Genomic DNA, 20,693 nt, shown 5'->3' with positions numbered 1-20,693 from the left:
TTCCCAGCACGTCTGCAACACTTAGTCCCATATCATTAATGAGACAAAGAAAGTGGAGTCTTATATGAAACCAATTTTAGTTAAAACTCTCTATCATAAATAATGCACACTGCCCACGTCTATTCTTTATAGGTTAAGGGCCCGGATCTACTTGTTTATAGGTTAAGGGACGATGCCAACTTTGATTTGTAGTCTGTCTGTGTTTGACATGCATTGCACGGGTTCCGATTTTTCCCACCGTCTGATCCAATCAATGGGCGTGCCCACGTCGGATCCTACTCATCGGTTCAACTTTGGACCGGTTCCAACTACCACCCGACCCGGTAAGGTAACAGCCGTCAGAAACGACGGTGTGGCGCTTCGGGCCGGCAGCCTCGAGGCATTCGGGACGTACACGTGGCACTCCCGGTGAGCGGAGGTCGCGGATTATAAAAGAGTGAAGGAGGGAGCGAAGGAAAGGGGAACCGCCCGCCCGCCTGCCTGCCCGCCGATTCCCCGGTCGTCGGTGGCGCCTCGACGGCGACTCATTCCAGTTGGGGTTCATCTTCATTGAGGTAAGTGTTCCCGAGGAGTTTGCCTTGATCGTGGTTGATGATTGAAATTTATTGAGGATTATATTGAGGATCAATCTGTAGCTTGCTTTTCCCTATTAAGAGGCTAGAGTAGTGGGTTGTGGATTTTGATTTCCTTGGCTATAGTTGGATTGGAATGCATAGAAGTATTGCTCCGTTCATATTTGCGAGGGTTGGATATGCTTGGTCAGGGCAAGATTTTTGTTTTGGGAGTATATCTGGAGTTTCTTATCTGTGCTTATCTTCGAATTGTACTGCAATTTCGGCTACATCTTGATCAGTTCTTTGCTTTTCCAGTTTTTCGGTCTTGAACTTCTATTAGGACCCATTTCACTTGAGAACAATAGCAGGATCCTCATGATTCAGTTTTAAGCAACTGTTCGTTCCTTGGCTTCAATTCCGTTTTTGCTCGTTGTTTCTTCGTTTTGATGTAAAGAAGAATAAAGGAAAGCAGTGATGGAGACTTTTTAACTAGCTGTTTTCTGGAAAATAAACTATCAGATTTTTTGCTGGCTTCTCTCAACTTTAGTTGTGCACTGAGACATCCTAAGTCATATATTAGCTGAGAAAAAGTTCAACAACTCTTTAATCACGATACTAATTTACGTGCAATGCAGTTCTGATCTTGTTTCAGATAATAACAATATAAACTTCAAAGTAATTACATTGAACGCTTTTGTGTTTGTGTGTCTGTGTGCGTGCAAATGCTTAAGATGGTATTGCTACTCATTGTTCAAGTTTGTCATTCAAAAGATTGATTTTTCAACTGATCGATTCAATAAAATATAAAATTCCGAATATTTCACATCATTCTGCTGCATGCCATTCTTATGATGGTTGTGCATGTGTCATTTAATGGACATATGCCAAGAATGTCAAACACTTATGTTAAGATGCATGGTGCAGCTGCACGTTGCTCTATAACTATGGTTGTGTTGGTCATGTTAAAAGGCATATGGTTCTGCTTTCCTTTAAATTCGCTTATTACTTCTTGTATTTGTTCAATTTGAAATGGTTTAATATCCCATTTTTTTATCATAGTGCTTCACATGCAAGGGATGACTCTGTCATGTTAGAGAAATGAAACCTACGACTGTTGAAGCATTCTTCTGATGCTACAAATAACGCTGGGAGGGGTAATTTAATTCCCTTTGCTTGCACAAAGTTGCCTTAATACATCAATGGCTGCTTATGAGAATGATTCTGAAGCTTATCAGTGGGATTTTGGTATCTTTGACCCATTCCCAAACCCTCCATACTATGGAAGTGTGGCTGACCAGGAAACTGCCTTTTATTCAAACTATTGTGTTAGAGAAGGTACATTGATAATCCATGCTAGTGTTGGCATGATCCTCTTTTGTGTTCCTGCACTAAGACTGATTTTCTCAACTAGTTCATGCAGATACATCCAGAGCTGCATGTGAAGAGCATATGCCTGAATCTGTTTTCACACAAAATCTGTCTGGACCATATACAAGACAGTATAACTCAGGTGGCAGTGAATTACATTCTTTCTTTTATGTATTAATGGTGTATTGCAATTTTTATGTTAGTTAAAAACTTCTGCTCATAAATATAGTGACTGAGGATGGATGGGAAGTTACGGATGAAACTGGACCCTCTAGTTTATGTTCTAGTCCTGGAGGCTACTCTTGTAGGAGAGAGTTTTCACTGAAAATATCAAATGAATATTCTGTTGTTGACGGACAAGTCGGGAGAAGGTTAAATCAGATGCATCCAATTCCTGTAAGTTGCAGATATTCAAGTTTATTTATTTGCTATTCTGATAGATACCATGTAAAAAATGCATTTCATATTCGTTTTTATTTAATTTAGTACTCTTGGCATATTACACAGTTTTAGACACCAATTTTTATGTATCACTATTTTAATATGATGATAAATGTACAATTTGAGAATACCAACAGTAAACTAATAGTGTTGTTCATGGCAATGTTTATATTGCTATGTTTTGTTACTACAATTAAAATATTAAGTAATCTTTGTTTTACTTATAATGCTATAAGTGAATCAATTAGAGTGGAAGGTGTAAGGGGTAGAGAGAGAGAAAAGAAAATATTAGTCATGGTTGTAAAAGAAAATGATCTAATTAAGCTGAATATTATTAATGATATGATCTTAACCTCAATGAGGGGTAAGATTCATGTAGCTGAACCCAAATAGTTGGGACAAAGATGCTAGATGACACAACATCATATTACTGATGATATTAACTTAATTGATCTTAGTTGTGGTATAATTTTCACATGGCCAACGTGTGACTTATAACTTGTTGCTCTAGTATTGTAATATAATAAATGTGTTTATTCCATGCGAGAAGGGTACACAACTACTAATGATTGACTTGTAGTAAGGTTAGAATGCTGGAATCACTTGTTTATATGTTGGGAATCAATATCTTTCCTTAGGGGTATACAATCCTAATGAGGATTAGTTAATTTGATGTAGATTGAGATGTAAGATGCTACTTGAAACTAATGTGCTTTGCATGAAGAACCATCCCAAGCTAAATTAGTACGTGTTCATGTAAAGGAGGTATAACTAGCAGTCAAGCTCATAATGATAGTTTCAGGTAGTGGGCCTAATTTGTTCCACATCAGATGTCGGGCTAGACTTTGAGCAGTTGAGTTACAACTCATTAGATGATTACTTCCTTTTTTGTGGGTATAATGGATGTTGCTTGCTAGTGAAACACAACCTCTCTTTCATGAGTCTAGCCACATAGCAGATACTACTGGATATCTATGTCTTACTTTTTCTATGGAAAAAATCTAGTGTTTCAATATTAACTACAAGGACATAGCATTATCGTTGCTTGGTTTCTGCAGCATGTTCCTCGAACAAATGGAGATATTCCTTCTTTTGACGAAGCTACTTCTGATCATCAAAGGCTCTTAGAAAGGTACATCTCTTTTGGATTATTTATTTTTAGTGAGATCAATGGGATAATTTTAGTACAATGTTCACTCTTTCCTAGAGCAGAAATAACATTCAATAAAACAACTTGTTTATACCTTGAGGTTGGCTTTAGTAATTCCTTTTGTGTTAGGGTTGAAATGTGGATAACTTATGCAACAGAAGACACATCTGGTATTTGAATCCTTGATATCTAATGCCACAACCTAGATAATACTCATGTTCCAGCCTCTTCTTTCTTGAAATTAAGATTAAAGGTCTAGAGTTCTACATTTCTGAAGAGTGAACTTCTGGTTCTAATCAAGTCCTGGAATTTAATACATTGTTGATTTATGGGATATCTCTCTGATCCTTGTTAATTTTCCTTTAGGTTATGGTCATCCCAATAGAAACCATGTCAAAGCCTTGATTGTTGTTACTCAGGTGTTGTCAGTAGTAAATTCACTTGGGAGGTAAAGAAACTTACCTGACTTGTTGTTTTACTCTCACTATAGTTCCATTGTGGAAGAAAACATTCTGATTGAGATGTCTGCTTCTTGAAAGGGAAAGAAAGCAATGGAAATTAGAAATTAAAAAAAAAAAATCTACATTCAATGCTTGAGATGGTGTTTGACTAGTTTCACATGCTAGTATAGATGCTCCTGTTAACCGTGGATGCTGATGTTGGAGCGAAATTAGAAACTAAAAAAATTTACATTCAATGCTTGAGGTGGTGTTTGACTAGTTTCACTTGCTAGTATATTTGCTCCTGTTAACTGTGGATGCTGATGTTGGAGCCCGAGGATTTGTCAATGGGATAGCATGTGTTAGATTGCTACGTGCATGGTTGGTTTTTGTATATATGTATTTATTTTGACTATCAAGCTTTTCCTACTTAACTGTAGTTGAATAAAATAAAGGTCATGGATTTTCTCTTTCATTATTATTATTTTTTATCTCAATGCACCTTTTAATCATTTTCAGATCCCTTTTTGTGGAGGTAGGACCAATAAAAGTTTCCTTTTTCATTCAAATTTCCCCCCTGACCTGTAGGAATCAATAGCAATGCAAATCCCCCTATTTGCACAATTTGGCTTAATTACTAGAGTTATATCTTATTTTTTCGACTTCAATAAAAAATCACGGTGTATTGTGTATTCCATTTTGTTCTGCAGATTGGATGCTAGATGTGATAAATACAAATGGCTATGACGCATGATATGTAACATGTTTATTGTTTTTAGGCTAACCTTTTTATTAACTGAACTTAAAGTACCTAGAAATAATTTGTGACCAGTAACAAATAGTTTCATGTAACAAATTCATATTGCTGTTATCTTTGTCTTCAGCTGATGTCATCCAAGTCCAACAATCATGAGCCTCCATTGATAACTAATAAGAGTACAAATTATCTGCTTAACCCCCTGAAAGTATGAAAAGTATATCTTCCAATTGTATTAACTATATTTTCAACATACAAATTGACAAGACAAGTAACAAAGATTATAGCCAAGTTTACTATATAGAATTCAAGTTAATCCATCCTGAGCTTCCTCTATATGAATGTCAGGGTTTCCTTATTTTCAGGTTGCGACTGTATGACTTGGTTGAACGCAAGGTCCAAGGAGATGGTAACTGTCAGGTTCATTTTCTCTTCTATATAAATACAAATTATTTTGTCCATACTGTACTTGCTAGTAGGACTTGTGACCCGCATCCCACCTTGACATAGGCATAGTTGATTGCCGAATAAATTTACCAATTGGATTATGTTCAATGTCATGATGATTCTTGTAAATGCAGATACTGTTTACTTTTCCATTTACTTCTTATACATACATTTTCTTCTGTTATATTTTTAGAAGCTTGCATGATGTGATTACTCACTTTTTTCTGAGGGAAGTTAGTAGGGGAATTTCTTACCAAGGTACATTTTTTCGGTTTTACTACAGGTTTAGCTGAACAATACAATATCAATGCCAAATGACATTAACACAGCTTCACTTCTCTGCTCACTTGTGGGTAAATTGATCTTGTTAACATGGGTTGGGGGATTATACCGTTGATTGATTCCTCATAAACTACCTTCACGTCCACACAATATCGAGTGAGTAGATGGAGATAGAGAAAGAGAGATCACAATATCATCCAACAAGTGGTAAGGGTTTGGTGATTAGATTGCCAGGGCAATAATCATATGACTAATAAATGATTGTTATCTGGAGGCGCAGGCAAAAGATGTAATATTTACTTGTGCTGACTTGATTTTAATCTTTGGTTCACAAATAGGACAGCAATTTTTGCCTATATTGACCAACATAACAAGATCTGGGACCATGTTCCCTCCAATATATGTTGCTAACAACAAACAAATATATTCAAGTGGTATGAGTGAACTTCAATACTTGGATTCGTTCTTTTACTCTGTGCTTGGACGCTCTGGTTCTATGCTCCCATCTATCACATGTAAAAACCATGTCTAACACTTGATTCCCATATTATTTTTGGATGATGATAAAAATCAATTAGATTCCTTTGATTTCAATGAAATTACAACTACCTACTTTTGCACATAAAGACAACTATCAGGAGCTGTAATTCTGGACATCTCATACTTCTCAAGACCTTGTCAGGCAGAATAACCGTAGAAAGGATTGCCTGCTGCTGCCCCTTCTCACATTAAACACCTGCGAAGAAGCCAGCCACAATGAGGGAGGTTACAATTGCATTGTAATAGGTGTTACTGGTACACAACTTTGTCTTGCAAGCAAGATTGCACAGCCAAAGAGGAGCTGCTGATCTCTTCAGATCGCAGTCCGTTGCATAGATGCTCACGAAAAGGAGCCAACTAACACAACAACCTCATGTCAAAACTGCAGAAGAAAGAAACTTGCGAAGAGAAGGGAACACTTTTTGAGTAAGTGGTTATCCGTTCTCTCGTATGAGATTTGCTAGCTCAGTAAAACTAGTTCTCAATCAAAAAATTCTGCCATGGATGATGTCTTGGGTAGTCTTTAAGACCTAGGGATGTTCTACCCTGCTAATTTTGCTGAACGACATGTCAAAACTTGCAAAGAGGAGTCAAGTTATGGAGATGGCCTCATGAGGAATCTGGACCTGCAAGAAATTCACAGAGAGATAGGACCAGACCATGTGAGGTCGTTCACAAGAAGAAAAAGTTCTATTACTTCTCAAGAAGATTAAGTTGATATCTCTCAAGTTAGGTGTGGGTTCTGGGTCCGGTTAGTTCATGGAGTGTCATTACGTTTCAGGGATTAATGTGTAAAAGATGTTCACATTTACAAAGTGGAGGCATACTCTTGATTACAATATCTTTGTTTTCATTTTACGAGCTTAACTGCCTTATATCAATACTGCCAAGCATAATAGATTTCAGCCCGTAGTTTTGATGTTAATCCATACAGATGAAGAGACTAGACTTTTGCTCTTTAGAAATTTTAAACATAAGTAACAAATATCTTTCATTTTTCCTTTATTTGGTGTGAATATGTTTTCACAATGCAGAAATTTCAATTCAACATTTGCAAATATGCTATAGGATCTATAGGGTTCTGCACTGATATACAGAACCATTTTATGAAAATACAGAACCATTCATGCCAAGCTGACACGATTAGATTAACTGGATTTAGACAGAGAACCACTTCTAACAAAAATGGCCATAGTTTTAAATTAGCTTATTCTACTTTTCATGTATTATCTATAATAGTTTCTTAGAAAAAAATAAACTGACACATCAAAGTGCATGCTTCTTCAGTTCCGAGCACTTTCTGACCAATTATATCAAACATCTGAACATCATGAGTTTGTCAGGCAGCAAGTTGTTGAACAGGTTGATTTTTCAGTCAGTCTTCAATACCTTCCTTCCACTTTCGACATGTTCCATTAGCACCTTGTTCTTTTATTTTCAGCTAAAATCTCATCCTGAGATCTACAATGGGTATGTTCCAATGACATATGGTGACTACCTCAAAAAGATTTCACAGTATGTACCTTTTATTGAGATTATTTACCTTCATTGAGGCTTCTCCCTAGAAAGACCATATTTTCTCTATATTATGATCTCAATGAATTGGTTGTTTTCCTTGTTATCAGAAACGGCGAGTGGGGTGATCACGTGACATTACAAGCTGCTGCAGATTCTGTATATGACTCTCTTCTTTGCTTTCATTTTTGAATTCTGGTTACTTACAATTTATCATTTGTGGGCTTATTTCCAGTAGGATACTTTGTTTATTATTGGATGAATGAAAAATATAGACGTCAATAGTGGAAAAGAGAAGAAATCTCTTCAAAGTTGAAATTTAATGCCTGTCCCCTAGTTGATATTAGTCACATTTGAATAGTTTCTTCAAGAAACTGAAGCACAGTGAGAATAACTGATCTGTTTGTATAACTTTTATTTCATGTGTCAGATAGTTTTAGTGGCATATGGTTGTCACGATCTTACATTCGAACTTAAACTGAATCTAGTTCTTTTACTTCTCAAATCTTAATAGTTTTCTTTATGGATGTCTTGTTTGGCAGTATGGAGTTAAAATTTTTGTCATAACGTCATTCAAGGATACTTGTTATATTGAGATTCTGCCCAGCATCGAGAAATCAAAGCGAGGTATGATACATATGACTGATTGCAGTTATATATTCTACCTAGATATGGTCCCCCTCGACAGGATGAAACTCGGATCTCTAAATATAACTTCGAGTCTAATGTGCTTTCTTGTTTCTGTTTCTTAAATGGAGCCGTGACGAAATTTCTATCATTTGTGCAGTCATCTTCTTAAGCTTTTGGGCTGAGGTGCACTACAACTCAATTTATCTGGAAGAGAATGGTAAGATTTTATACTCTTTCAGTCTTACTACCACACTTATGGATGAACAACAGAAAAATAGAAGGTAAAAGTAGTAATAGATTGCATACGCACCAATGCGAAGAAGAAATGTCGGAAACAAGTTTTTTTATCTGAATTTGTTCATGAAACACTTGTTCTTTGTTCAATCGTTCTCTTTTGCTTGTTCAGATCTCCCTACTGCAGACACAAAGAAGAAGAAAAGGTGGTGGCAGTTGGGAAACAAACATTGAGGGCATTGATCATCATTCAGAGTTCAAGCTCAAATTAGCATCAGATTTTGACTCAAGCAAATTGTATATCACATAACTTTTTTTTAAAAAAAAATGTTCTATGCCGCAAAATGTATTGCAATTATTCAGAAAGTGTGATTCAAATAATAAAAATACCAATTTAAATTTCTCTTCAATCTTGTTTGATTTAAATATTAATCTTCAATACAAAATCACTTCTATCATTTATTTTTCTCTCACAAGGCAAGCTACTTGTTGCAGTCCCCCGTCTCTTCATGCTGAACTAAGCTTAAAACTCTTGGTGTATCAGTGAAAGTTATAGTCGGTTTTCACGGCTGCAGCATCATCAAGATTCACAGCAAGGATCGATATTCGTCGAGAATCTTGATGATGGCTCAATACAAACAAGTAAGTTTGATCCCTAGAGATCTATATGTTTTTCATTTGAAGAATAAATCAAGAGAGTTTTTAGGTCACAGCTCCATTTTAGTTTCCATGTTACTATACAACAAAATGCAAGTTCATACTACTTTTCTTTATCTATCAAATTGTTTCATCATTTCTTCTCGAATATTCAGATTTCGAAGTATTTATGATTAAATTCATTGAAATTCACATGCATAATAATCAATCAAAAATAGGATTTTATAAGAAAGTAGAGAAATCTATAGATATTATGAACACATGCAATAAATTATGCTATATATGATAATCATTTATAGATAATTGCTTGGCAGAAGAACAAAAATCATTGCATTTGTCAGACAAAACTCCACATCTTTTAGGACATAATTCAGAGAAATTGTATGGGAATTCAATTTAATTTTTCCATTAATTGTGGATGTGTTAATCGTACATTTCTGTGTATAAAGGCTGTTCGGCGCGTTAAATAAAAGGTCAAAGTAGTTGACTTTGACTTCGAGATGTTCAACTCAAAGGGATAGCAAAGTCAACAGGAGCAAGCTCAACAAAATCTGAAGGAAAATTTTGCTTCTATTTTACAAATTATGAGGTGCAAATTGCAATATTTTGATTTATAGGAGAGAAAGCGAAATGAAAGCGTTGTAAAATGCAAAAGAGTGGGGATCAAAATAAAATTTTCCAGTCTGCCTTTCCGGTCACGTCTCTCGCTCGAGCTGCTCTCCCGATCGGAGAGTTTCCGCTTCTTTCTACCTTGAGCCCGTTGCGACTGGGATACATGGGGTCGACGGAGGAGGGTACGGAGATCGGCGGCGGCAACGGAGTGGCGGTGGTGGAAGCCCTATCGGGAGTAGTGGAGGAGGTGACGGCGCTGCCCGAGAATCGCGGGCCATTGCGACGGATGAGCTTCGACCTGGCGCGGCGAGTGAAGCTTCTTGCCCCGCTCTTCGACGAGCTGAGGGAAGACGCCGGATCAATCCGGTCGGAGGAGCTCCGCGGCCTCGAATCGCTTCGCGTGGCCCTCGTCGAAGCGAAAGAGATCCTTCGGTCAGTCAACGCGGGGAGCAGGCTCTATCAGGTAATTGGTTCCAATCTATTTCTCCATTTTTTTTCCTGGTTTGTTCTCAATTTTTGTCTTGATTCCTTATCGGTATTATTTTATACTGGATAGATTTTGATGCTGTAAATGTTTGCTCTATTTTTTCCCAGATTCACTTCGAAAGAAATTTTCTTGATTTCTTCTTGATTGATTCTCTCCAGGTTCTAAGATCATCAAAATTTGAAATCTCTTTTCAAATGGCAACTGAATCTATTGAAAAGGCAATCAATGAAATATGCTTGGACAATCTTAACATTCCGCTTGAAGTTAAAGAACAGGTAATATATGAGCTTCATGCTGCGAATTTAGCTATTTTATTTGCATTCACAAAACCATGGAGTTTGTGTCTTGAAAAAAAAAATCCTGGACTTTGTCAACCCTCGTGTATCATGTGGTCGCATACTGGAAATTCTTAATATTTTTTGGTTCCACCATTGTCCTAGAAACTGTTAGGACTATGGTCGTAATCTAATACCTGTTCGTCCTCACACCAAGGTGGATCATGTTAGAACTGCAAACCAACAACACAGAGTAAATAGGCAAATTTCCAAACAAACAAACATTCTAAAGTTGTACCTCTGCAAAATGAATCTTGCTTGAAACTGTTGCATTCGCTTTAAAGTAATTCTTATCGATCTGCCCATTTTTAGAGTTTGTCCCAATCTACTCAATCACAAATCGATCTGAAGAACCTTGAATTTGTTAAACAGGCTTTGTGTATAGAGTTTCTATGTTTGTTACTAGTTTTATGTTTATCTTCTGTTTATAATGTTGCAGTTTACCCTTTCAAATTTAAATTGGCTAACTTGGTTCATCACTTGAAACCACCATGAAACACAAAATCACTATCACCTGATTATCATTGTGGCAAATCAATGTAAACAATTGATCTAGTTTCCATCACCAACAAGAACAGGAAAAATGGGTTCTGTATCTCATTTCAGGAATACTTCTTTTTGTAGTGTAAACTGTCCTTAAAGATAGGGTAAATCTCCTGAATTATAACCATTGTGAAAGAGTTCGGAGAGTGATTACTAGAAGTTGAAGTATTTCCCTTGTTTTGTTCACTCATTTAATCATCTATGGATGAACATGTTTTTTTTTTGTCATTTTCAGATCGAACTTTTGCATTTCCATCTTCATAGAGCAAAAGAAACTACGGAATTGCCTGATTTGCAACTTCACAGAGATTTAAGTTTGGCACTGAATGAAAATTATAGTGATACTAGTGTCATCAAAAGAATATCAGAAAAGCTTCAACTCAAAAATAAGAATGACATCATCAAGGAGTCGGTCGCTCTACATGAAATGATCATTTCAAGCGATGGAGAGCCTGATGTCTCAGTGGATGACATGTCCTTATTGCTGAAGAAGATTAAAGATTGTGTACTATCAGAAAACTTAGCTTCTGCTAGCATGGATAGGAAGACAAGCTTTGCCAAACACAGATCACCAGTGATCCCAGATGATTTTAGGTGTCCAATGTCTCTTGAACTGATGAAGGATCCTGTCATTATATCCTCAGGACTGGTAATCAAGAAAATAACATACCGTTCTACTTTTTTCGTATTATCCTAATCTGTTTTTCTTTGAAAGATAAAATAAAGACATCCTAGTAATGTGAGTATTTCTGCAGACGTATGAGAGATCCTGCATCCAGAAATGGCTTGACAATGGACACAAGACCTGCCCCAAGACACAACAACCTCTATCTCACACTACTCTGACCCCCAATTTCATCTTGAAGAGCTTAATAGCACAGTGGTGTGATGCCAATGGCATTGAACTGAACAAAAAGCACAGTAACAAGAAACCAGAAAACAATTCTGATTGTAACCAGGCTGGGATCAAGGCACTAATGTCTAAGTTGGCAAATGGCAACCAAGAAGATCAAAAAGCAGCGGCTGGTGAACTCCGATTGCTCGCAAAGAGAAATGCCGACAACAGAATATGTATTGCTGAAGCAGGTGCAATCCCCTTACTAATACAACTCCTTTCATCTCCAGATCCAAGAACGCAGGAGCATGCAGTTACAGCACTCCTCAACCTTTCCATAAACGATGATAACAAACATATTATTGTGAAAGAGAAAGCAATACCAAAGATAGTGGAAGTCCTGCAAAGTGAGACTATGGAAGCAAGAGAGAATGCTGCGGCAACTCTATTTAGTTTGTCCGTTGTAGATTCAAACAAAATCCTTATAGGGGAAGCTGGGGCTATTCCTCTACTGATTTCCCTGCTACGTGAAGGAAGTCCAAGAGGCAAGAAAGATGCTGCTACTGCAATTTTCAACCTCTGCATTTACAATGGTAACAAACTTATCGCTGTGAAAGCTGGTATTGTTGACCATTTGATCACGATGCTGGTTGATCCTACACTGGGTATGACTGATGAAGCATTAGCTATATTGGCAATCCTTTCAAATAATCAAGATGGTAAGACGGCGATTGCAAGTTCTCACCCTATTCCTCTCCTGGTGAAGCTAATGAAAAGTGGATCATCACGGGTCCGTGAGAGTGCAGCTGCATTGATGTATTCGCTTTGTAGTGGCGTTGAGCAGAACCTCAAGGTTGCGAAGGAGGTGGGTGGGGAAGAAGCACTTAAAGAACTTCTTGAGACTGGCACAGAGAGGGCCAAGAGAAAAGCTGCAAGTCTTCTAGCTCTGATGCACCAGCCTGCTGAGCCTTCCGAAATTATTTATACCTGTGTCGAACAAAATGCTTAGAATGCTGTTATACTCATCTGGTACGTAATAATACTTTGTAGTTTCTGTGTGTTTATATATAATTTTGATTTTCTCCGCGTCTTATAATACGCGATTCATCCGCAATAGAAGATTCAGAGCGGTTGGAAGTGTTTTGGACGTTCGGAACAATAATAGTATCATTTTTTATTTATTTTACTTACAATTAAGTTATTTAAGTTTTAAATTTTTTTTTTTAACTTACACTAACAGTGTAGTTTTGAAAAAAAATTTATATTTAATATTATAATTCAATTCCTAAATCTAATAGAAAATTTTAAAGACTTAACTGGAAACTTAGATATAGACAGAGAAATTATACGGGAATGAAAAAGAGAAAACCGGCCCAACAAAGAGAGGCCCAAATCCAGATGCAGCTGGAGGACGCAGAAAGAAGGGCGCGATTGGGGTCGATTTCAAAAACGACGGCCGGAGCTGCATCTTCATCGAGGAGGCGAAGCAGCCGAGCGCGTCCGTGCCTTCCTCCTTCCTCCCTGTTCCTCTTATCTCTCCGTTGAGCGTAGATCTCTGCCCTTATTATGTGTCTCTCGGGTAGTAGAAGAGGAGTGGAGCAGTAAAGGGGGTGTTTTTTTTTCTTGGTTTTTTCGTTCTCCGATCTTCCATGGACGGTGGCGACCTTCCGCGCTTGCGCATTGACCGCGCGGGCGCCACAGGTATCCTTCTTTCAGCTCTCTTCTATGTTACCGCCATGACCCTTATTCATTTTGTGGGTTTGTTCCTCGGATTACACCCAGTAGGAGGGTTGGTTAGGGTTTTCTGTTTCCTTGGATAAGGCATCGGTTTGATTGTAGACGCGAAGACTGGATTGGAGAAGAAGCAGAAGAGGCATTCGACAGTCAACAGTCAGTCAAGGAAAGGGTTGTCGGATATCTCCAACACCATGGGTTCTGACGGAAATGGAAATGGCCGCCCATCCCAAACTGATGGGGATAAAGAAAACATAAAGTTGATGCCTTCTCCAAGATTCAAGGACCACGTCGCTCAGTTGGTGACGGTACTCCACTTTATCTCTTCGCTTTCGTTCCTTTGTTTCTCCTTCTGCTCTTGAGCAAAGCAATGTATTTTCTTTTTCTATACCTTTTGATCTGACGAATTGGTTCTAATTCCAGGAAAATAATGCTTTGTTGAAGGCTGTAGCAGAACGGAAGTCAGCAAATTTCGCTTAAATATTATTTTGACTAACTTGTGGAATTTTGGCCCAACTATGGTTCTAAGTATTTTGAGTGCTTTGTTTGGCTTGTTTCTTGTTTGCAGTGAGATGATACGGTTGACCAACATAGAGCTGCAGAAACGCAGCATCCAGTGCCAGAAACTTGAGCTCCAATTGCAGAAAGCCAATCAACAAAACTGGGAACTTGCAAGAGCTAACTCTCAGATGCTGGGGGTATTCTGCCTGTCCATGTATTTTGTTTGTTACATAAGCCATCATCCAATCTGATAGTCCTCGGTTATAACTTGTTTGGTTTTCTTTGTGCAGGAGCTTAACTTAGGAAAAGACAGAGTGAGTATTGTACTTAACCTCTTTAGTTTAATTTGGAAATTCAAAATTCCTTTTTTATGAAAAAAATTGTGTCATGCAAGGGATGTTAGTTGAGCTTTCTTAGGTATGCATTATCTTAAAGTTGTCCATCTTGTTATGTAGCTAAAACAATTGCAACACGAGCTTGGTTGTGCAAGATCAACCATTCAATTGAAGTCTTTGGAGATTGAGGTACTTCACACACCAATATATATATATTCCAGACAATATTCTTCTAATAGGTCTGATTTTTGTTTTAGGGGAGAGAAAACTCAAAAAAGAAAGAATGTCATCAGAAAGCCAATACCAAGGTACATATTGAATTAATTTTGTTTCTTTGATACTCTGATTCTTTCTGATATATCTTCTTTCAAATTGGCACAAAGGAGGGACGAACCGACCATGATGAAGCTGCTGAAGGTGCATGTCATACAACAATAGAAAAGAAGATCTGCAACACAAATAAGCGCAAGTTAAAAGCACAATGTAATATCTTTCTGTTAGACATTCTAAATTAAATGTGATTGTATGCAACTTGAAAACATTCGTTTATCCAACATTTATACCTCCCTGCAGCTTTAGGCACAACTAGTCTGACCCAATTAGTACAATTAGAAGAAAAGGTGGATGGAAGAAGGTAATTTATGGTATACCTTCGGTTGTTTTTTTACCTTTCTGCTTCAGTAATGTCATAACTGTTTATGATAGAGCAGGCGGTCCTTACGAAGAAGGTCAGTTCATTCTACTCCTGAATCACACCAACCTGTGGAGAGTTTGCATGGTGTCAAGGATATTGAAATTGCTGTTCAGTCAATAACTGAACTATCACATAATGAAACTGTTGATCTGGACTCTTCCAGTTCACAAGGTCATATTGATCAAGTAAAGAAGGAAGAACTTGAGAGGAGATCTTCAGTTGGAAGACCACTGAGAAGGGCAGCTGAGAAGGTCGCTTCTTACAAGGAAATGTCACTTAAATTTAAAATGCGTAGAGAGGAATGAGGTCTTGATTCCATTTATATTCCAACAACATTCAGATGGTGTTGAACTGCCATTTAGGCACCCCTGCAACGAGATAGGCAGGATCTCTTGGCTGTTACTATTCATGGTCTCTTACTTTCCATGTTAAGTGTGCGCTTACGAAGATTTGAACTGAATTTTTAGTCTGTTAGTCCCTACAGTTGATGTTTTAGCTAGTTATTTGTTACTACTTTTTCATATGTTGGTTGGGTTTGAGCAAGAGATTTGAACAGAAATGGCAACAGAGTTCCTCTGATAACACAGTATGGAAGGAGCTTTCTTGTGACATGCTGTATTGCTTGTCTTTTGAAGGCCAGAGGCCAAACTGACTGCACTTTTAGCTTGTTGATTTTAATTACTTTGTCAGGTTAATCTCAATTTTTATATATGGTGTATTATTATATGTGTAAATCTAGCTTAAACTTTTAAGTTTTTCAAATTTATATATACATATATATACTTTTAATTTTATACAAATTTGGCACATTATTAATTTTTTTTAGAGTAAAAATAATATTATTTTTAATTGAACCATTAATATGTTAATATTTTTATTGTTGAAGAATTCATATGGAAAATATGCAATGTGTTATAAAAATATTATACAAGGTTATATTAATAACGTGCTAAAAACACATACAACTTGTGAACAATACATGTATATATTAACTCTTTTATCTAAAAATAATTGTAAATGCATTAAGCTTAACGTATATACATTGTTACTTTGATATGCAATGCATCGTTCTAACCGCAAAACTAGTATCTCGACCAGGTTTGTGAATACATCAAGATTCTTAGATGAATGATAAGGTGCTTGCCATATATCTTTTACGATACAACAGAGATTTTAACTCTGGAAAGAACTGCATTTGTGTTAAGACCATGAAGAGAATCGATCATATGGACTCGCAGGGAGGCCGGCCCCCTTGCCATTTCCAAACCCAGCTCTCCTGCTAATCCGAAGATGGAAAGAGCACAGGCAGTGGCTTCCAAAGGATTTGATGGCTCAACTGCAACAAAAGCTGCAATCAGAGCTGTGACGGCGCATCCGGTTGCTGTTATCTTCTGCAACATGGCCACTCCATTCTTTGCAGCAATAACTTTCTTCCCATCTGTTATGTAGTCAGTGGCTCCAGATACTGCGACAATGGAGCCACTCCTGCATGCCAGTGACTTGGCGGATTCCAGAGCGTCCAGTGATTCGTGGGAGCTGTCGACACCCTGCTTGCCAGGTTTTGTAAGACATGAGAAGTGATAGGAAAAAATCAAAAATGAATTTAGCTATTCGTGAGGAAATTTTATGCAGTTTAACCAGCACTTGAGTAAAATGAAAACATAGAAGAAAGGCAGTATTGAGGTAAAACAACTTATACAAGGAGGACAGTAGTTTTGCTATAGAATTGAGCCGTTGTTATGGTTTGAACACAAGTGAAACATCTAGTTTCATGCATCAACTGGCACATGAAACCTCAAGGCTGTGATAAAGGGCATCCTGTGACATACATGAGCAATTTGAGTTCATGAGTAAGTCAACACCAGAGTTTGTGCAAGTGACGACACCTTTTGAGAGCAATTGCAAGGACAAATAGGGGTTTCTGCAAGGTATGCAGATTCCTTCTCCCCTATCCTCCTCCAATCCTCTTCCTCATACTCTCCAATGCCATCCTCCTACCTGCTGTCAGCATGCCCGGCACAGCACGACACCGTATTGTTTCATTCAGGGACTGAACCTGATATTTCAAATCTTGACCATAATTATGTAGCAGGTGAACTATCACACCTTCCATTTCCCTCAAATAATGAATTGTCATTTTCAGAACCTAACTCAAACAAGAAAGTTTCATATCATGGACCAAGGTGCAGAAGGACCTCTAGGATCTAGTTATGAATTTATGCGATTTGCCCTTTTAACTGTAGTCCATGGCGAAGAGCACCTTATAAAGGTAAAAGCTTGAAAAGAAGCATATCCCATCCTTCCTAAACAAAACAAAAAAAAGGTCAAATATGTGCAATCTTCCTAATCCAAGGAATTCTGTCAAGTCCTTGGGAAAATGTCCCGAAGAAATCCAACGAGAAACCAATAATCCCATTATAGAGAAAAAAGTAGCTATCATTCAGGCAATTCTACGCTTTCATGGACAAAAAAGGTCATCAAATAAATCGTAATAACAATTAGAATTATTGAAAAAACAGATATGAGTCAATATATGTTCTAAAATTGTAAATATCCTAAAAGGAGTCCCATTAGAGAATTGAAATTGAGAATTTAATACATTATAGGAGTCATTGTATAGGATCCATTGTCTATTTTAGAATATTTTTTTAATAGGATAGGATGCCGCCACTCGGAATCGAACCGAGATGCTCTAGCACTGCTTCCTAATTTCTAGCCACCTGGAATGCTAAATTGTTGGACAGGCCAGGTTACCATTTAAGGAGACTTCATTAGAGACAATAATAAAATGAGGTCTTATGTGCTAGTCTACTAAGTATATTAGCTTTTGCAAGCTAAAATAAAAGTAATCATGTGGCTAATCAAGTTCTTGTTGGTATGTGTCAAATTTCCCAAGGAAGAAAACAATGAATCTCTTATAGACTAACAGTGGAGATGGCAAAAACATAAGCAGAAATAGGTTGTAGGATAATTCTTTCACAAGAAGCAACAAATTTAATCACAGAAACAGATGATAAGATCACTAATTTTCCTAACTCAACATAAACTACATGCTGTCTCTTGTTTGATATGCAGTAATTGTTTAGTTAGAATTAGAAATGCTATGCGCAATTGCATTTCTATCTTTTGTGGGGGAATGACAAATATTTGTTGAATAGTATCAAGCATAGATGAGTGAAAATCTAGGAAAATCTTCATACAGTGGATTTTATGTACCCTAACACCAAATTATAGAGCATCATAGTTAGAAGTTTAACTTAAGATGCTAAGAGGCAACTGACAAAGATAATAACTCAACCACACACATTATAACACGAAGTTTGAATAAAGTTTAAACAGATACAAAAATGGTATTTTCCATCTTAGGATTCTCTCCAGAATGCATAACTCACACACAAGAATTCCAAATAAGGCTGATGATACAAAACAGAACATCCTAATGTTCAGTTACATATACCTATATAGAGTTGTATAAATAGCAAGTATTGTGAAATGAGGCTAATTTAATTGGTCAATGTCTTAGTATTGAGTGAATAGAAGATACCCGAACATATATAGATACAAGAATCAAGTTAGCAAAAGAAATTGCTAGACTCAAAAAAATATGAATTAACCAACTATAATGACTCCTATTGTACAGTCTTATTTTTCTCTTATTTAGAACATATGTTGATCTTCCAATGATGCATGATAAAATAAAGCACACCTTAACGGAGCACAATTTCCATGATTCCAATCTAGACTTAGAATCTTATGATCCTATATCAAAAATTTGCTTAGACAATCAAGATCCTTAACAGAATCTGACATGGACTGGGATAATGAGCCAGTGATCATAGGTTCATTGTTCCTAGAAAAGATCTCAATCTTGATAAATTTAAATTGATGAAATATATTTAGTTCATCAAAGTCAAACAAGATTCTGAAAAGAATCCGAATTGGATAAATCAGTAAGAGATATACCAAATGTAACAACTAAGGCCTACAGTTTAAACCAACAAAATCGTGCATACAGATCATTCCAAGCTTGAAATTTATTGTGCTCCGACTACTATGTAACCAAAAAGGTCGCCTTTGAAGGTCACTTGCAAATTCGTTGCCTGAAAAGGGCATATTGATCATCGCAGATTCTTTAATCATTTATCTTCGATTTATTCATATTTAAAAATCAGGTATTCGTGTACCAGATGATTGTATAGTTAATTCGATACCACAGTTAAATTAATACAAGCAAAGGCGAGATATTTACTTTTGAATCGCGCGCTCTGCACGCAGAGGAGAGGGCAATGATCTCGGAGGGGTTCCCTCGGATCACAGTCGGCCCAAGGGCCACCAGGCCGAGGCACGCCTCCATCCGGAAGTCGGACGCGGATACGGCAACAGGGTCGAGCACCCAGGGCCGGGCGGCGCGAGAAGCGGCTGCAGCCGCGGCCTGCATGGAAGGGAGCCAGCCTTCGGAGAGCGTGCCGATGTTGACGCAGAGAGCGTCGACCCGCGGCGTGAAGTCCTCGATCTCACGGAGGGAGTGGACCATGGCCGGCGAAGCGCCGGCTGCCAGGAGTGCGTTGGCCGTCAGATCCATGGAGACGAAGTTGGTGATGCACTGGACGAGCGGCGCGCGCGATCGGACTCTCTCTAAGAGCCCCCACGCCCGCCCGCCCCAACCCGCCGCCGAACTGGCGATCTCTACCGTCAATCCTTCCGCCTCCCCCGCCATTGCGGAAGGCCGCCTGAGCCTTATTTTCGTTATCTATTTTTAGAGTTAGGGTTCCGCGCTCAAATTAAGGTATATGATTCCAAACGTGGCTACATCTGCCTGACCTTGAACTTAATAAAATTAAACGGATGAATAATTTTTTTTAAAAAAAAAAGATTATTAAATGGATGAATAATGCTGAACCCCTAATCAAAATTTTTTTTATGAAATAAAAGAATGGATGGAAAACTTATTCATGAATATCTAATTTATCTACAACTCTAAATATTAAATTTAATACTCTATTCCTCCCTCCAAATGAGATCGCAATCAAAAAATACTAGACATCTGGGTTGATTGCTACGTACACTTTTCGATTTACCCTGATGACCGGTGAAAAACTTCCGTAGAACCGAATCGATCATCTCCAGAGATTGAGTCAATGCGACTATTTAAGATTATCATTTTTTTAATACTCCAACCACATACAAATATTAATATTCTTTTTTAAAGAATGTCCTTCAAAAATATTGGAATGTTCAACTATAAGGGCATCCACAATGAGGAAGATTTGGAGGGGATATTTGGAGAAATACCCTCATCCACCAAATATCCCCTATTGGAGGGGAGTGATTTGAAATCACCGGGCAAAGAGTTTTGCCCGGTGATTTCCTTTTTTTTAAATAAAAATTAATAAAATAAATAATTTTAATAGTTTAAATTAAATAAAAGAAAGGTATTAGATTAGGGTGGTTGGGATAGTATTTATTATTGAGAAAAGAGATAATGGTAATAGATGGGACCCATAAATATTTAGTTTGTGGGATATTTGATTGTGAAAGTTGGGATATTTGAGGAAGGGGATATTTGGTTGATGATGTGGATGTGGAAACCACAAATACTTGG

At 37.5% G+C, this 20,693-nt stretch overlaps 4 protein-coding genes and 1 non-coding gene across 7 annotated transcripts; 4 read left to right on the top strand and 1 right to left on the bottom strand.

The window, feature by feature from the left end:
• The first annotated feature begins 528 nt into the window (after positions 1–528).
• Positions 529–8,768, top strand: LOC141836944 (OVARIAN TUMOR DOMAIN-containing deubiquitinating enzyme 12-like). Of its 3 annotated transcripts, XM_074724422.1 has the most exons (13): positions 529–554; positions 1,614–1,708; positions 1,790–1,889; positions 1,966–2,064; positions 2,152–2,318; positions 3,422–3,495; positions 5,076–5,130; positions 7,267–7,341; positions 7,421–7,494; positions 7,605–7,653; positions 8,037–8,121; positions 8,282–8,341; positions 8,531–8,768. In XM_074724422.1, the coding sequence occupies exons 2-13, from the start codon at positions 1,685–1,687 to the stop codon at positions 8,590–8,592; spliced, it is 924 nt and encodes a 307-aa protein (XP_074580523.1). In that variant the 5' UTR covers positions 529–554; positions 1,614–1,684; the 3' UTR covers positions 8,593–8,768. The 3 variants fall into 3 exon arrangements, with proteins under 3 accessions (XP_074580523.1, XP_074580522.1, XP_074580521.1); XM_074724421.1 differs by lacking the exon at positions 529–554 and having other exon boundaries at positions 1,621–1,889; positions 1,975–2,064; XM_074724420.1 differs by lacking the exon at positions 529–554 and having other exon boundaries at positions 1,621–1,889.
• Positions 5,991–6,064, top strand: LOC141842487 (small nucleolar RNA R12). The gene has a single exon (XR_012602924.1). It is a non-coding gene; the product is annotated as a small nucleolar RNA R12 (small nucleolar RNA).
• Positions 8,769–9,708: 940 nt separating the features above from the next.
• LOC141842009 (U-box domain-containing protein 12-like) lies at positions 9,709–12,972 on the top strand. Its single transcript, XM_074730220.1, has 4 exons — positions 9,709–10,090; positions 10,273–10,389; positions 11,228–11,641; positions 11,748–12,972. The coding sequence occupies exons 1-4, from the start codon at positions 9,791–9,793 to the stop codon at positions 12,834–12,836; spliced, it is 1,920 nt and encodes a 639-aa protein (XP_074586321.1). The 5' UTR covers positions 9,709–9,790; the 3' UTR covers positions 12,837–12,972.
• A 767-nt stretch (positions 12,973–13,739) lies between these two features.
• LOC141842188 (uncharacterized) lies at positions 13,740–15,563 on the top strand. The gene is made up of 9 exons (XM_074730415.1): positions 13,740–13,869; positions 13,985–14,022; positions 14,130–14,259; positions 14,353–14,376; positions 14,518–14,586; positions 14,655–14,705; positions 14,781–14,880; positions 14,971–15,031; positions 15,108–15,563. The coding sequence occupies exons 1-9, from the start codon at positions 13,756–13,758 to the stop codon at positions 15,394–15,396; spliced, it is 876 nt and encodes a 291-aa protein (XP_074586516.1). The 5' UTR covers positions 13,740–13,755; the 3' UTR covers positions 15,397–15,563.
• Positions 15,564–16,100: 537 nt separating this feature from the next.
• On the bottom strand, positions 16,101–19,831 carry LOC141841418 (hydroxyethylthiazole kinase). Its single transcript, XM_074729592.1, has 2 exons — positions 19,341–19,831; positions 16,101–16,638 (listed from the first exon to the last, which is right to left on the bottom strand). Exons 1-2 carry the CDS (start codon positions 19,806–19,808, stop codon positions 16,246–16,248), a joined length of 861 nt encoding a protein of 286 aa, XP_074585693.1. The 5' UTR covers positions 19,809–19,831; the 3' UTR covers positions 16,101–16,245.
• Positions 19,832–20,693: the final 862 nt, after the last annotated feature.

The sequence above is a fragment of the Curcuma longa genome, chromosome 11 (assembly GCF_044706935.1).
Source record: "Curcuma longa cultivar G26 ecotype Majalengka, Jawa Barat chromosome 11, ITB_CL_G26_1.1, whole genome shotgun sequence".
NCBI lineage: Eukaryota > Viridiplantae > Streptophyta > Magnoliopsida > Zingiberales > Zingiberaceae > Curcuma > Curcuma longa.
The sequence above is the reverse complement of the archived record's forward strand: the minus strand, read 5'-3'. Positions and strand labels throughout refer to the sequence as shown.

Coding starts and splice junctions, on each gene's coding strand:
- LOC141836944 (XM_074724420.1), top strand. CDS start 1,754: ATGGCTGCTTATGAGAATGATTCTGAAGCTTATCAGTGGGATTTTGGT. Junction 1,890..1,965: donor AAACTATTGTGTTAGAGAAG/GTACATTGATAA, acceptor TTTCTCAACTAG/TTCATGCAGATACATCCAGA. Junction 7,342..7,420: donor GGCAGCAAGTTGTTGAACAG/GTTGATTTTTCA, acceptor TTTTATTTTCAG/CTAAAATCTCATCCTGAGAT.
- LOC141842009 (XM_074730220.1), top strand. CDS start 9,791: ATGGGGTCGACGGAGGAGGGTACGGAGATCGGCGGCGGCAACGGAGTG. Junction 10,091..10,272: donor CGGGGAGCAGGCTCTATCAG/GTAATTGGTTCC, acceptor GATTCTCTCCAG/GTTCTAAGATCATCAAAATT. Junction 11,642..11,747: donor TCATTATATCCTCAGGACTG/GTAATCAAGAAA, acceptor GTATTTCTGCAG/ACGTATGAGAGATCCTGCAT.
- LOC141842188 (XM_074730415.1), top strand. CDS start 13,756: ATGGGTTCTGACGGAAATGGAAATGGCCGCCCATCCCAAACTGATGGG. Junction 14,023..14,129: donor AAGGCTGTAGCAGAACGGAA/GTCAGCAAATTT, acceptor TCTTGTTTGCAG/TGAGATGATACGGTTGACCA. Junction 14,587..14,654: donor TGAAGTCTTTGGAGATTGAG/GTACTTCACACA, acceptor TTTTTGTTTTAG/GGGAGAGAAAACTCAAAAAA.
- LOC141841418 (XM_074729592.1), bottom strand. CDS start 19,808: ATGGCGGGGGAGGCGGAAGGATTGACGGTAGAGATCGCCAGTTCGGCG. Junction 16,639..19,340: donor GCAGAGCGCGCGATTCAAAA/GTAAATATCTCG, acceptor CCTGGCAAGCAG/GGTGTCGACAGCTCCCACGA.